We start from the raw sequence: 16,031 nt of genomic DNA, 5'->3' as shown, positions 1-16,031 counted from the left end.
ACCCCACTTAAAAGTGAGAGTTCAAAGGGATGGTGGTCTCATGAAGACAATCCCTGCTAATACACCGCATTTAGTTCAGTGACGCAGAAGTAGCCACAGAGAGTAAAAAGGTGGAGAACATGGGTAAGATAATATGAAACCTTGATAACCCTGAGGTTAATTTATTCACTAAAGCAGAGTTTCTTAGTATTAGCAAGCTTCCCTCAGTAAGGGTCCATTTAGACCAGGGGTGCACAACCTGCAGCATGGAGGTCTCATGTGGACTGTGATGTCATTCAATACAGTCCCCAACCATATGGACAGAAAAATGACTGACAGGTTAATTATATGTGTGCAGCCACACCAAAAAAAAGTAAAATAATCACTACATGCACAAATTTGAGCAGATATCCAGATTGCACTTGGCCATGCAAGTCAATGAATGCGTGGAACACATTAGACTGCTCTCTGATGACATATGAGTGCGGTGTGATTTACGCAAACTGACAGAATGGAAAAGATGGATAAATATTTTATAGCTTTCTTCTTCTCATGCGAGAGAATTGAATTGCAATGTGATCACACTCAAATCAGAGTTTGATCTGAGCGTGATTTGCATAATCGTCCCGATTCTCTCGGATGAGAGAAACTACACTTGCCTGCACCTAGCGTTACAGTGCTGATTTTTGGAGGCAAGAGTCCTGCAAGTAGAATTTGTTCCTATCTGACATTTATGATAGACACTTTCCATATGCCATAAATGTCACAGAAGATAATAACCTTTCATTTTTAGTGCAGCACCCTAACTGGTTTAGTATGACAATGAGGCTTTGGACAAAAAATGATTGCGCACCCATAGTTTTCAAGACTCACAGGCGGCACGATACAACCTCTGATCAGTACACGTTTAATGATCAGAGGTTGTTTAAATGTCTTATTACAGAGGCAGACCAAAGTAAATGATGTGCACTGAGAGATCTGTAATAAATAGCTCAGTGCATATAGGCTGCCTTGGTTTTCACTTGTCAAGATTCCCATTTACACAGGACTATGTGCGGTTGGAAATGAAGATCATTTTTCACTTTGCTCGTTCATCAGGTGATCAGTAGTCTGCTTATGCTGCAAGATAATCGTGAAACCAGCGATTGCAGTGCAAATGCAGTTCACACAATAAGACTTTTCAGATATTAAAATTGAATACATGGTAAACAGAGTGGGGCACATCATACTGTTGGGACTGCCACAAACCATACCTAAAAGAAGTCATCATTCAGCTACAGCCAAATACAATCTATGCAGATTGTCTGTTACATACCTTGATCATCTTTCCGGCAAATAATGTCCACTTCACCTACTTTTCCGAACCTTCCAAACCTTTCCGAGAGTTCGGCATCAGTGACTGAAGGACCAAGACCTCCGATATACAAGCGTCTTAAAGATGTCTCCATTTTTCAGACAGTTATCAATCTTATGGAAATTTCTAAGAGAAAGAAAACAGTATAAGAACTAAAACAGTAAGGCTGTGTTCACAAGGAGCTTTTTTTTTTTTTACTCAGTTTTGATTTTGTAGTAAAAACTTTCCAAGAGCCGCAAGCTTTAACAGGCTAGTTTCTGCCTAAAAAAAAAAAAAAAAAAAAAAAAAAAAAAACTCAGTGGGAATTGTAGAGAGTCTTCAGAGTGATGGCCGCATGAAGATTGGGCAGGTTGGTTCCTTTAACTTCCTGATGTCTTTGGAAACCCGAAGCAATTAGGTTATGTGCACACTGAGTTGGGGAGTTGTTGGAGCAATAATTCTCCAAATTATGCTCAAAAACTCAGACTCGATGTGCACATAGACTTAAAAAGTATCCAGAACACAAGAGCAACATTTTTTTTTATATAAATATGTACTTTTTTTTAGCGTTTTCTAGGCTTACAGGTGTGTTTCAATGCGGATCTGCTGCAAACCTGTCAGAAAAAAAAAATTACCTTACGCTTAGGCTGATCAATATTATATACTGAATTCTTGGTCATGGTCAGCGCCATGTGTCGCCAGGACCCGACAAACCCAGGGAGCACTAGTACCTTCTAAGTTGAGGGAAGGTTTATACTCTGCTCTGTGTGTGCTGCATGTATGAAGCAGGCTCAGGAGCTGATCTTGCACCATAAAGAGCGAGTGTGCTGGCTAAGGCTAGTTTTACATTTGCGTTTAAGGCCGCAGCGGCGGCCTGCGCACGGCCGCCGCTAAGCCCCGCCCCCTGCCGTGCCTCCGCCAGTAGCTCCGCCTACGGACGCATGACGCTCCATGCGTCCCCTATCTTTAGCACTGGGGACGCAGGCCATGCGCAGGTATGCGTTTGGCGGCGCATGCGTCCTTTTGACGCTGCACCGAGCGCACCAAATTGCAACCTGTTGCGTTTGGCGCTGGTCGGCGCAGCGTCAAAAGGATGCATGCGCCACCAAACGCATGCCTGCGTCCCCAGTGCCAAAGATAGGGTATGCAGGACGCATGCAGCGTCATGCGTCCGTAGGCGGAGCTACTGGCGGAGTCACGGCAGGGGGCGGGGCTTAGCGGCGGCCGTGCGCAGGCAGCCGCTGCGGCCTTAAACGCAAATGTGAAACTAGCCTTAGTTATACACTCGAGTCTAACTGCTGTCATCAGAGATGGCTGATTGTAGCAGTTTAAACCCCATAGATGCTGCTAGTCAGCAGTCAAGTCTAACATCTGCAATCAGAAATACATAAAATGTGACAAAGACATTTGAAAAGGTTAGAAATGTGGTGGAGATGGTGCTGTCACTGAAAGTCCTACCTGACTGCCATGTTTATAAACCACAGGCACAGAAGTACTACAGTATTCCACATTCATGTCCACTATAAAGACTAATAGAAAACGTTAACAAATGAATAAAGATATTTCCAGCATGTGATGCTCACATCACCCTTCTTTAACCACATTAAAATCTTAAAGGGAACCTGTCACCAGAAATAACGCTATTAACCTGCAGATATACGGTTAATCTGTAAGTTAATCGCGTTATTATGCCGTCTGGTGCCTGACAGCCAAATGTAGCGAGCAGAAAATGAACTTTATGCTTGCCGTCAGCATGCTGGTTCAATGGTTCGCAGAATCACTTTTGTTTTTTATCACGGTGACCAACCCCCCAAAATAAATAATTTATGGGGACCCCAAAATGGTGCTATTAAAAAATTACAGATCTAACTGCAAATTCATGGGTGGACATATTGATGCAACCAATGCAGCCAACAGGGGCCCAAGAGGTAGGGGGCCACTAGCGCCCCCACAGCAGGAGGCATGGTGCACTAGGACTTATCAGACTGCACAGGGTCTGTGGGGTCTCTCCTGACTGACCACTACTGCCCTGACACAACTTTATCAACCCAACTATAAAAAGAGCTCTTTGAATGTGAGGAAAAAACATCTGAAGGCGAAGAAAAGCCACAGGGGCTCCCCAGGGCCCCATACACCTAGTGCCGGCCCTAAATATCACCTATAGAACCAGTAAAGTGTACAGGACTCCATTCTCCCTGCAGGCAGAGGAGCCGGATGTGAGTGCAGCATGGATGGAGGACCGGAATGTGAGTGCAGCATGGATGGAGGACCGACACGTGCTCGTCCCAGCACGAAACACACACGTAGCGGTCACCCCGAGCAGCGGGAGCTCACCTCATCACCCCACCGGCGGTGACCCGACACACCGCTGCCACAGGCACACTGCGAAAACTCACATTGCACTCCTGTGTCCCGGGAAATGCATTCCCACTGGAAACAAGTGCTTGTCTACAAGGTTCCGCTGTGCGAGACGTCGCTCCCTAGTGCTGTTCCGCTGCTCCTATACGTCAGTTTATTGCTCGGAGTGACTGGAGGAGGTACATGGATTGCCTCATCCGCTACACCAGAGAGTTTGTGACAAGAATCTCGGGAGCAGCGCAACTTTCGTGCTTACCAAACCGGAAAGGAAGCTGAAAGGTGAAGCACACCGGAGCAAACCATTTTCTCCGAGTTTGTAGGGGGCGACAAGTTTGCTTTTCTCCTGTATTCTCAGTAACAGCGCATCACATTGTCACATGGTCTTGTACACATTACGGGCTTTTCCCATCCCATTTTTTTGCCGTCTCTAGAAAGTCCACGCTCTCAGCGCCTGTTCTCGCAGTTATAGGAGACTTGATTACTTTTTGCCTTGGCTGACTGAGCAGCTGCGAGCACGAAGTAAGGCGCGCTTAGTTTGAAGAGCAAAAGCAACGTGAGGTGAGTGCTGGTGATAATGACCGGGCTGCTGTCTAGTGGACAAGAGGTAGGGTATCTAATGGTAGCGCCGGTGATAATGGCGGGAACGCGGGGGCGGGTCCTGAAGAGCGTGGTGGGCGGGGCTTGTGTGCCAAAGCTCTGGCAGGAACTGTGAGGCTGCGGGGCCAGTCACATCTGCAGTTTAGGCCCCAGTGTCTGCTAGGTGATGGGGGGGAGTACAATCTGTAATGTGATATTGGTCAGCAGCCATGTCAGGCCTGGTTGTGCGCAACTCACAAACGCCGTCACTCATGAGCAGGGCTAGTGTTACACAAAGTAGGGCCCTCGGGAAAGTTTAAAGTGTGGCCCCAAATGCTCACATATTGCACCGTCACAGAAACTTTACAGGTGTTCTGGTCATTCAATGAGTGTGATCAACGATATTGAAGTCTCTCGACTCTTGTTTCCCGGCCTCTTTACATCGGCTGAGGAAGTAGTAGATCAATGTGTCTCCATACAGTATCATGTTATCAGCAGTATATCTACAGTTCGCAATGTTGATGTGCTGCTGGGAACAATGATTTCTGCTGCAGCATAAGCAATCCAATCACTCGCTGAATAGGCAGCATTTTGCTCTTTTAGTATAATGCACCCCATGGTCCTCCATATAGTATAATGCACCCCATGGTCCTCCATATAGTATAATGCACCCCATGGTCCTCCATATAGTATAATGCACCCCATGGTCCTCCATATAGTATAATGCACCCCATAGTCCTCCATATAGTATAATGCACCCCATAGTCCTCCATATAGTATAATGCACACCCAGGGTCTGCATTCTCCGGTGGGCCCAGGCACTGACACCAGCTGGCATACTGGCCAACAGCTGCCTAGGGCCCCCACTGCTCCAGTGGCTATGGGGCTCCTGAGTCAAGGGGGGTGTGCCCTGTGCCAGCGTAGCAGCAGCTGGAGACAGAATCCTGTCCCCACTGCTAAAGCAAAATGAATATTCATGCTTTCCCACGCCCCTATGGGGAGGTGGGGGAGGCAATGTTGGTGGAGGGAGGCAATAATGGTGGGGGGGAGGCAGTGATGGGCAATGATGGACAATGATGGTGGTGGGGAGAGGCAATGATGGATGTGATGGGCAATGATGGTGGTGGGGGGAGGCAATGATGATGGTGGGGGAGGCAATGATGGAGGTGATGGGCAATGTTGTTGGTGGGGGGAGGCAATGATGGAGGTGATGGGCAATGATGGTGGTGGGGGAGGCAATGATGGAGGTGATGGGCAATGATGGTGGTGGCGGGAGGCAATGATGGAGGTGATGGGCATTGGTGGTGGGGGAGGCCATGATGGAGGTGAGAAATGGACAGTGATGGTGGTGGGGGAGGAGGCAATGATTGAGGTGGTGGAATGGACAGTGATAGGGGTGGTAGGGGGAAGGCAATGATGGAGGTGGTGATGAGGACAATGATGAGGGTGGAGGGGAAGGAGCTGCATTATTCTTTATGAGGGGACTACATTATATTCTGGGGGCTACAGTATACTCTATGAGGGGGCTGCATTACTTTCTGTGGCGGGGCTGCATTATTCTCTCAGGGGACTACATTATATTCTGGGGGGCTACATCATACTATATGAGGGGGGCAGCATTATGCCCTATGAGGGGGCTACAGTATACTCTATGGGGGGGCTGCATTATATTCTGTGGTGGGGCTGCATTATACTATATGAGAGGGGCTGCATTATACCTTATGAGGGTGCTACATTATATTCTATGGTGGGGACTGCGTTATACCTTATGAAGGGGTTGCATTATATTTTGTGGGGTGCTGCTTTATATTCTATGAGGGGGCTACATTATATTCTATGAGGGGGCTACCCCGCTATGATTCTACCCCAACCCCTGCTACCTTGTATTATACCCTGATATTACCACACAATTAGTGGTCTTGTATTTATTTCTATGTAGCTACATAGTAAGCCCCAAGAGTGATTTTCTCTGGTGGGCGCAAGGTACTCCAGTCCGACGCTGTGCACACCCCATAGTCCTCCATATAGTATAATGCACACCCCCATAGTCCTCCATATAGTATAATGTGAACCATAGACCTCCATATAGTAGAATTCACACCCCATAGTCCCCATAAAGTATAATGCACCCCATAGTTCTCCATGTAGTAAAATGCACAACCCATAGTCGTCCATACAGTATAATGCACAGCCCATAGTCAACCATATAGTAAAATGCATACCCCATAGTCGTCCATATAGTATAATGCATCCCATAGTATTCCATATAGTATAATGCACCACATAGTCCTCCATATAATATAACGCACCTCATAGTCCTCCACATAGTATAGTTCATCCCCATAGTCCTCCATATAGTATAATGCACACCCCATAGTCCATATAGAATGATGCATCCCATAGTCCTCCATATAGTATACTGCACATACCATAGTCCTCCACATAGTATAATGTGCACCATAGACCTTCATATAGTATAATTCACACCCCATAGTCCACATAAAGTATAATGCACCCCATAGTCCTCCATATAGTATAATGCACCCCACATAGTATAATGCATCCCATAGTCCTCCACATAGTATAATGCATCCCATAGTCCTCCATATAGTATAATGCACCTCATAGTCCTCCATATAGTATAATGCATCCCATAGTGACTGGGCGGGCACTGACAGCTTGGGGCCCCTGTGCAAAAAATGTGTCTGGGCCCCCCTCCTTTTATGGTGACATAGCTGCATATAAATATATATATATATGCACACACTGCTCAAAAATAGGGAACACTTAAACAACAGAATATAATTCCAAGTAAATCAAACTTATGTGAAATCAAACTGTCCACTAAGGAAGCAACACTGATAGACAATCAATTTCACATGCTGTTGTGCAAATGGAATAGACAACAGATGGAAATTATTGGCAATTATCAAGACACACTCAATAAAGAAGTGGTTCTGCAGGTGGGGACCACAGACCACATCTCAGTACCAATGCTTTCTGGCTGATGTTTTGGTCACTTTTGAATGTTGGTTGTGCTTTCACACTCGTGGTAGTATGAGATGGACTCTACAACCCACACAAGTGGCTCAGGTAGTGCAGCTCATCCAGGATGGCACATCAGTGCAAGTTGTGGCAAGAAGGTTTGCTGTGTCTGTCAACATAGTGTCCAGAGGCTGGAGGCCACTACCAGGAGACAGGCCAGTACACCAGGAGACGTGGAGGGGGCCATAGGAGGGCAACAACCCAGCAGCAGGACCGCTACCTCCGCTTTTGTGCAAGGAGGAACAGGAGGAGCCCTGCCAGAGCCCTGCAAAATGACCTCCAGCAGGCCACAAATGTGCATGGGTCTGCACAAACAGAAACCAACTCCATGAGGATGGTCTGAATGTCCGATGTCCACAGATGGGGGTTGTGCTCACAGCACAATACCGTGCAGGACGCTTGGCATTTGCCACAGAACACCAGGATTGGCAAATTCACCACTGGCGCCCTGCGCTCTTCACAGATGAAAGCAGGTTCACACTGAGCACATATGACAGACGTGACAGAGTCTGGAGACGCCGTGGAGAGCGATCTGCTGCCTGCAACATCCTTCAACATGAACGATTTGGCAATGGGTCAGTAATGGTGTGGGGTGGCATTTCTTTGGAGGGCCGCACAGCCCTCCATGTGCTCGCCAGAGGTAGCCTGACTGCCATTAGGTACTGAGATGAGATCCTGAGACCCCTTGTGAGACCATATGCTGGTGCGGTTGGCCCTGGGTTCGTCCTAATGCAGGACAAGGCCAGAACTCATGTGGCTGGAGTGTGTCAGCAGTTCCTGCAAGATGAAGGCTTTGAAGCTACGGACTGGCCCGCCCGTTCCCCAGACCTGAATCCGATTGAGCACATCTGGGAGATCATGTCTTGCTCCATCAACCAAAGTCACGTTGCACCACAGACTGTCCAGGAGTTGGCGGATGCTTTAGTCCAGGTGTGGGAGGAGATCCCTCAGGAGACCATCCGCCGCCTCATCAGGAGCATGCCCAGGTGTTGTAGGGAGGTCATAGAGGCACGTGGAGGCCACACACACTACTGAGCATCTTTTCCTTGTCATGAGACATTTCCACTGAAGTTGGATCAGCCTGTAATTTGAATTTCCCGTTTGATTTTAAGTTATCATTCCATATTCGGACCTCCATGGGATATTCATTTTGATTTACATTGATAATTATGTTTTATTGTTCTGAGCACATTCCACTATGCAATGAATAAAAATTTGCAACTGGAATATTTCATTCAGAGATATCTAGGATGTGTTATTTTAGTGTTCCCTTTATTTTTTTGAGCAGTGTATATTACATAGATTCCTTTATTATGTATATTGCCATCCGTTGTTACACAGTGCCCTCTCTTGTTATGTACAGCACCGTCCCTTACATACTGGATTATATAGAGCCCTGTTTTTTATTACATACCGTCCTGTCTTGTTAGCTGTATAATGCAATGATGGCTGATGGAGCATGGGACAGCTTCTTTTCCAATGGAGGACCTGATGGACTGGTCGTCTGGTCACCGGCTCCTCCATCAGCAGTCATTTTATATCTAACAAGAGAGGGGACTATGTAATAAAAGAGGGTGCTGTGAATAACAAAAATAACAAGAATACACTATTTAAGAGACAGCACTGTACATAACAGCAGAGGAAGCTACCATATTTTTCGGTCTATAAGCCCCCCCCCCCCGGCCATAAGACACACCTAGGTTTTAGAGGTGGAAACTAGGAAAAAAAATTGAAGCAAAAAATGTGGTCAACTCTGTACTTAATATTCCCTATCCTGGTATGTAAGGTCCCCTCATCCCTATCCTGATACATATGGCCCCCTCATTCCTACCCTGATATGCATGGCCCCCTCATCCCTATTCTGGCAGGAATGATCGTCCTCATCCCTATACTAGTATGCATGGCCCCATCCCCATCTCGGAATGCAGGACCCCCATCTCATCCTAGCATGGCCCCACCCCCATCCTGGTATGCATGGCCCCATCAGAAAATATTTTAAAAAAAAAATCATTACACTTACCTACCCGGTGCTCGCTCGCAGCGTTCTGCTTCAGTGCCATCAGCTTATTTATGCTTGTAAGCAGCTCATGGCAGGGAAGTCATGTGCTGCTCACAAGCAGAGCACAGCTGCTGGAATACTCGCCGGGACTGTGTGCGCAGAGAGTAGCGCGCAGTGTCAGTCATCGGCTTCCTGCTGCTGCCGATGGTAACATGTGCCGCTACTTAAGAGAAATGAATATTCATTTCTCGTAAGTATCGGTACACGTGACCGCCGGTGGCTGACACTGCGCGTTACTGAAGAGCAATGAATACTCACTGCTCTCTGCGATGAACAGTCCCTGTGAGTATTCCGGCAGCTGTGCTCTGCTTGTGAGGAGCGCATGACTGCCATGCACTGCTTACAAGCATAAAGCATTTGCTGGCACTGGAGCAGGATGCTGCGAGGGAGCGGAGGAAGGTATGTGTAATGGTTTGGTTTTTTTAATGTTTTCTGATGGGGCCATGCATACCAGGATGGGGGTGGGGGCCAGTTATACCAAGATACTATTATTAAAGAGAAATGAATATTCATTGCCCTCCACGCCCATGGGCATGGAATGCAGTGAATATTCATTTCTCTTTAACAGCGGGAATAGGAGTTAACCGCAGCCGCCGACTCCAGCCTCCTGTGACCCGCTGCTCCGTCGATGCCGCTCCCCCACCTCCCCACCACAGCCAGAGCCAGTACATCTGGACTATTAGACGCACCCCCCCATTTTCCTCCACATTTTTGGACGAAAAAAGTATGTTTTATAGTCCAAAAATTACGGTATACAGTATAATAAGGGACGGCACAATATATAACTAGAGAGGATACGTACGTAATAAGGGACGGTGTTATACATAATAAAAGAGGAAACTATGTAACTAAGGATGTTGTTATACATAATATGTGAGTACACTATATACTAAGGGACTGTTATACATAAAAATTGACTAAACAATATACTGAGGGATGCCGCTATGCATAATAAGCAAGTACACTATATACTAAGGGACTATGCTATACATAATAAATGAGTACACTATATACTAAGGGACTGTGTTAGACATAAGTGATAATAACGTCTTCCTCCACCTCACCTTGTGCCTAAGTCCATTATAAATCCCCCTTCCTCCTATCCCAGTCCTCCACATCCCTCATTGTCCTCCTCCCCACGCATCCCATTATTGTCACACCACCTCCAACATTGCTTTCTGCCCCACCACCTTCGTCATTGCCCGCCCCACCACCTCCATCATTGCCTTCTCCCCCACCACCGTGATCATTGCCCTCTCCATCACACCCATCATTTCCTTCTCCCCCATCACCCCCATCATTGCCCTCTCCTCCACCTAGACACACACAGCACCATTCACCTCTATGCATGTTCCCCAGCAGCTCTACGCACACACACACCGCCACTCATTTCTACACACACGCCTACACTCGCAGCACCACTCACCTCTCCGCATGCTCTCCCGCAGCATCACTGTCGCCGGCAGATTCTCTGTGGCACAGCCACACTGAATGATGATGTCATCCAGCCACACTGCAGTGTGAGACAGGAAGCGCGGGCAGGAAGCAGGGCAGATCGCTCCAGCTCCGCTCTGCTGCCATTTTCTCTTGTAGGCAGCGGAGCTGCAAGGATCGCTCCCTGCCCGCCACACTTGAAGGCAATCTGGCTAGGGTCCCCTCGGCGTCGGATAAACAGGCCAGATTGCCCTCATTATTAACCACCCTGCAGGGGCCCCCCTCCACCCCCGGTGCAGGTGCACCGGCTGCACATGCTGTATGTCCACCCCTGCCATAGTCCTCCATATAGTATAATGCACGTCATAGTCCTCCACATATTATAATGCATCACTGACTGCACTGATAAAGGGCTTGAATACAATTCCTGAAACGAATGTTAAATTAATGTATCCAATTCAATACAGGAAAGATGTATATCTTTGTACCTTGTTACACTCTCAATGCTGGAATGAATGTGTCGCATGGATTTATGTCTTTTTACATCAATTAAGGAATTTGCTCCTAAGACCTTGTGGGGCATCACAACACATTAGGAGACCCCAATCAGAGGACAATAAAACATCCAGACTCCTTATCTATGAACTGGTCCAATATTTATGTTTCTCCCTCTTCCATAGTGATAGTTCTGCTTCATGTCATTTGTCTTATCTATTGCATTTTTTCTGTGCTGTGTTGTGCATAAATATGTGACTCTTCAGATGTTGTATTAGTCAATGCCTGATGAAGAGACCTGAGTAGTCTCGAAAGCTTGCAATGTGTTAGCATCTTTTCAGTTAGCCATTAAAAGGTATCAACCACTGAGGACTCTCAGGCTATGTGCACACACTGCGGATCCACAGCGGATTTGGCCCTGCGGATCCGCAGCAGTTCCGCAGACAGTGTACAGTACAATGTTAGCCAATGGGATTTCAAATCCGCAGTGCACATGCTGCGGATTTTTCTGTGCGGATTTGCTGCTGTTTTAAATCCGCAGCATGTCAATTCTTTCTGCGGATTCCGCAGCGGTTTGACGCCTGTTCCATTGTCCATGTGTCAATCCGCAGGTGAAAACAGCTGGCAAATCCGCAGGAAAACCGCAGGTCACTTGACCTGCGGTTTTACCTGCAAATCCGCGTGGAAAAATCTGCAGGTGAATCTGCGGCGTTTGCACTCACCCTCAATTCTGAATATTTTTGTATTCAATTCAGAATTTCTAAAATTGCAAAGTCAAGTGATGTCTCAATTTCCTTTAGATGAAAGATGCAGGTCTACACCTTTCTCAAGAACAATGCTCTGGTCCCTTACCACTGTTCATGGAGAGGTGGTTTGGACCATGTGTCTTTCTCTCTAGTCACATTTATAGGAGTCCTGAATAGCTTAGCATGTGCCTGCTGCCATATTCTGTGGATATACCATGAATGTCTGAAATGTGTAGTCATCCTACCTGGTGTCTTATGTTTTCCTGCCTCTGCTACTTAGATCCATTCCTCCTGCTTATATGATGGGCGCTGCAGTAGAATGGGGAGTACAGTTGTCAGTCTAGACAACCCTTCCCTTACCTCCTCCCTTTGCTACAGCAGCAGTCATCCTGTAAACCCGAGGAACGGAATACGATCCAAGTGGATGAGACAGCGGGAGGAAAACAGATGGCACATGGGTGGATTGTTACTTTAAGGGGAATCTGTCACCATGTTTTTTCTACCCCTATCTTAGAGCAGCATCATGTAGGAGCAGACGCCCTGACTCCAGCGATGTGTCACTTACTGAGCTGCTTGCTGTAGTTTTGATAAAATCCCTTTTTTCTCTGCTGCAGATCTAGCAGTTTTCTGAATGCTGAGCTCTGTATAACCCTGCCCCCTCCACTGATTGGCAGCTTTCTGCCTATGAACAGTGTTATACAAAGCTCATAAATATGGAGGACTAGCCGGTAGCAGGTTTACTAGTCTTCTAGTGATAATCTCCTGTTGATAAAACTACAGGGATCAGCTTCAAAATAAATTCAGATAACGAACGTCCTATTATCAATTAAGGTACTGTTTTCTCCTACGCCTCATTGGGGGACACAGAGACAGTGGATGTTATGCTGCTGGCCACTAGGAGGACACTAAGTAAACCAGAAAAAAAGTTAGCTCTTCCCCTGCAGTATACACCCTCTCGCTGGCTGAGATTTCTCCAGTTTTTGCTTAGTGTCTATAGGAGGCACTTGGATCTGGTTTCAGACCCCACCGTTTTTATTTTTAATTTTTCTGTAAATTTTTATTTTTTAATTAACGGAGTGAAGGGTCGATGGTTCCTTTCTACGGCCCGCTCTCCCCCGAACCAACAGGCAAGCACACGGAGTGTACCTTCCCGTACACTTTCCTGCGACGATTGGGGCTGATTCCTCTGGTGATGATGGCAATGATCCTTACGGTCCCGGTAATCCACATATACGAGGGCAAGCGCATGGAGTGCAATGGAGAAGACTGGAACAGCGCTTCCGGATGCCCTGAATCGGCCCTTTAGCTCTCCATCCCCCTGTCATAGGGAGGATTGATTGAGCATACCCCTTTAAGAACTCCTCCAGCTCTGCTTCATCAGCCAGGAGGATGAGACCTGCATGGATGGCCCCAGACAGCAGCCTGCCGAGCACTGGAGTGGAGGTATGGGGTCGGGACCTGGCCCTCGGGAGAAGCGCTGACTTAGCGTCAGTGGCGGTGCACCGGCGCCCCATTGCGCCCCCCCCCCCAATCTCTCGGCGCACGGGTAGGCAAAAAATTTAGTCTACTAGGCCGCACTTTGAATAGCGCCACCTGCGCTAACGTCGCTGCCGCCGCCTCCTCTTGGAGCCTCTCATTACTTACGAGATGCGCAATTTTAATCTCGGGGGCCATGTCTTTTACCTCAGCTTCCGTTAACCCTTTCAGGAGCGCTATGCCTGCTCTGGACAGCCGAATACTGGGTGACACCACAGGGCCACCGCTTTCCTCCCGGGGGACACAGCACAGGACAGTGGGTAAGCTGCATCTGCCCTCATATTGAAGCTTAACCCCTTCCCGGCACATTCCCTGCAGCTGCAGACAGACTCTGCCGTTAACCCTCTCAGGAGCGTTATGTCTCAATCTAAGGAGGCTAAACGGGCTGCTAAGAAGCACACAGCGTCTTTTACCATGTGTACCACCTGCAAGTCTGCCTTACCCAGTGCACAGAGTAATCCATTATGCATGGACTGCGCTCCAACGCCCCTCGCCGCCACTGCTGACGGGCTTCCTGCGTTTAGTACCCCTGAGTGGGCTGCGTCCCTGTCACGGTCGGTGGAGTCTCTGACCCAGGCTATATTTTCCCTTCAGGAGGACTCTTTAAGCCAGAAAACATCCTTACCTCCCAAGGAGGGCTCTGGCGTCGGCCGGGAACCGTCCACTAACAGGGGCCATACTCGTTCAAGGGATGGTCAGGTCTCTAGAAAGCGGACCCATGACGTGTCCCCTAGTCCCGTTCGCGCCTCAGCATCGGCGACTCCTGTCTCTCGCTCTCCCTCTCCTGAGGTTCACAGCGAGCACGACTCTGAATTCGAATCTGACATGTTAGCCCCACAGAATTCTCCAACTGATCAAGAGTCACTTGATACTCTTATAGAATCAGTCAACAATATTCTGAAGTTGGACAAGGAAAATATTCCCGCTCCAGCACACCCTATCTCATTTAAGAAAACCAAGCAAGTGTGCAGGTTATTTACCAGCCATCCGATGTTTAAGGAGATTGTCCAGAAACATAGGGATCGTCCGCATAAGCAGTTCACAGGGAAAAAGTCTACTCAGGCTAAATACCCTTTTGATCCAGACCTGATGAAGGATTGGTTACAGTCCCTTCCGGTGGACCCTCCTGTATCACGTCTTGCTTCTAAAACGCTCCTATCTGCTTCTGAGGGTTCCTCAGTCAGAACCCCTCCGATCGTCAAAATGACTACCTTACCCGTTCAGTTTTTCTAAGCTTCAGGAACAGCACTTTTTCCATCTTTCGCTGCAATTTGGGTCACTAAGGCAATAGCCGCTTGGGCAGAAGTCTTGATTACTTCCTTCCAGGGCACCAATCTTCCTCTGAAAGGCAACCACCGTCGCCAGGCAGATAATTCACGCAGCGGACTTTGTAGTAGACGCTTCTATTGATGCCGCCAATTGCGGCTGGCGGGCGGATGCCACATCTAAAAGATCGTGGACTTCTCTCCCCTTTCAAACGGGTCGTCTTTTTGGAGAGAAACTGGACCAGCCCATTTCTGATACTACCGAGGGAAAAAAGTAAATTCCATCCCCAACAAAAGGCTGTTTCCCAACCCTTGTTTTCCATCTTTTCGCAACAATTCCGGTTGGTGCTCCTCTACCTTCTCTTCCGGATCAGGTCGGTCACTGCGCAGAGACAGAGGTTCCCAGGTCTCATACAGACCTGACCGCTCTTGGAAACCCAGGCCTAGGGCTTCTGGATCTAGGGGAGCCAGATCTCATTGATCTACCCAATGACTTGTTGCAGTATCCGGCAGATACCGACAAAGATGGCGGTCGCCTACTTTCCTTCAGCCACACTTGGCTCGCGGTCTTCCACGACAAGTGGGTCAGGGAGCTGGTGTCCTCTGGATACAAGATAGAATTTTCTTCTCCCCCTCCAACTCTGTTTTTCCTTTCCTCTCCCCCCAAGAAAAAGACAAGAGCCTTCCTTCGGGCTGTTCAGGCTCTCCTAAGGGACGGAGTCATAATTCCGGTCCCTCATTACGAGAGGTTCAGGGGTGTTTTATTCAAACCTTTTTGTGGTTACAAAAAAGGACGGGACGATGCGACCCATTCTGGATCTCAAACTGTTAAATCAGTTTGTCAAGGTAAGGCGATTCCGAATGGAATCTCTCCGATCAGTTGTCGCTTCCAAGGAAAAAGGAGAGTTCCTAGCATCCATCGACATCAAGGACGCTTACCTTCACATTCCGATCTGCCCGTCACACCAGCAGTTCCTGCATTTTGCAATTCACGAGGAACACTTCCAGTTCGTTGCCTTGCCCTTCAGACTCGCCACTGCCCCCAGGGTCTTTACCAAGGTCATGGCGGCTGTCATGGCCATTCTCCTCTCGCGGGGAGTGGTGGTGTTACTGTATCTGGACGACCTGCTCATCAAGGGCCCGTCCCTTCCAGCCTGCGAGGAATCCGTGGATATAACAGTAAATACACTTTCTCGCCTGGGGTG

The 16,031-nt window shown here is 47.9% G+C and overlaps 2 protein-coding genes across 7 annotated transcripts in view; one reads left to right on the top strand and one right to left on the bottom strand.

The window, feature by feature from the left end:
• Positions 1-3,848, bottom strand: part of NOL8 (nucleolar protein 8) — a 57,861-nt gene extending 54,013 nt beyond the window's left edge. For 2 of the 3 annotated variants that reach the window (XM_073549585.1, XM_073549587.1), the window contains exons 1-2: positions 3,647-3,782; positions 1,295-1,459 (exon numbers count right to left, since the gene is read on the bottom strand). In XM_073549585.1, coding sequence (XP_073405686.1) covers positions 1,295-1,427 — 133 coding nt within the window. In that variant the 5' untranslated portion in view covers positions 1,428-1,459; positions 3,647-3,782. Of the gene's footprint in view, positions 1-1,294; positions 1,460-3,646 lie in introns of all 3 variants that reach the window. The other variant, XM_073549586.1, reaches the window with a different exon arrangement.
• CENPP (centromere protein P) overlaps positions 3,800-16,031 on the top strand; it is a 383,707-nt gene continuing 371,475 nt past the window's right edge. For 2 of the 4 annotated variants that reach the window (XM_073549588.1, XM_073549591.1), the window contains exon 1: positions 4,061-4,228. The gene's annotated coding sequence lies outside the window, so the exon portion shown is untranslated. Of the gene's footprint in view, positions 3,950-4,060; positions 4,229-4,253; positions 4,275-16,031 lie in introns of those variants that run through there. The other 2 variants (XM_073549589.1, XM_073549590.1) reach the window with 2 other exon arrangements.

This window comes from Dendrobates tinctorius, unplaced genomic scaffold (assembly GCF_039654945.1).
Source record: "Dendrobates tinctorius isolate UK_male_01 unplaced genomic scaffold, ASM3965494v1 ptg000159l, whole genome shotgun sequence".
Classification (NCBI taxonomy): domain Eukaryota; kingdom Metazoa; phylum Chordata; class Amphibia; order Anura; family Dendrobatidae; genus Dendrobates; species Dendrobates tinctorius.
The sequence above is the reverse complement of the archived record's forward strand: the minus strand, read 5'-3'. Positions and strand labels throughout refer to the sequence as shown.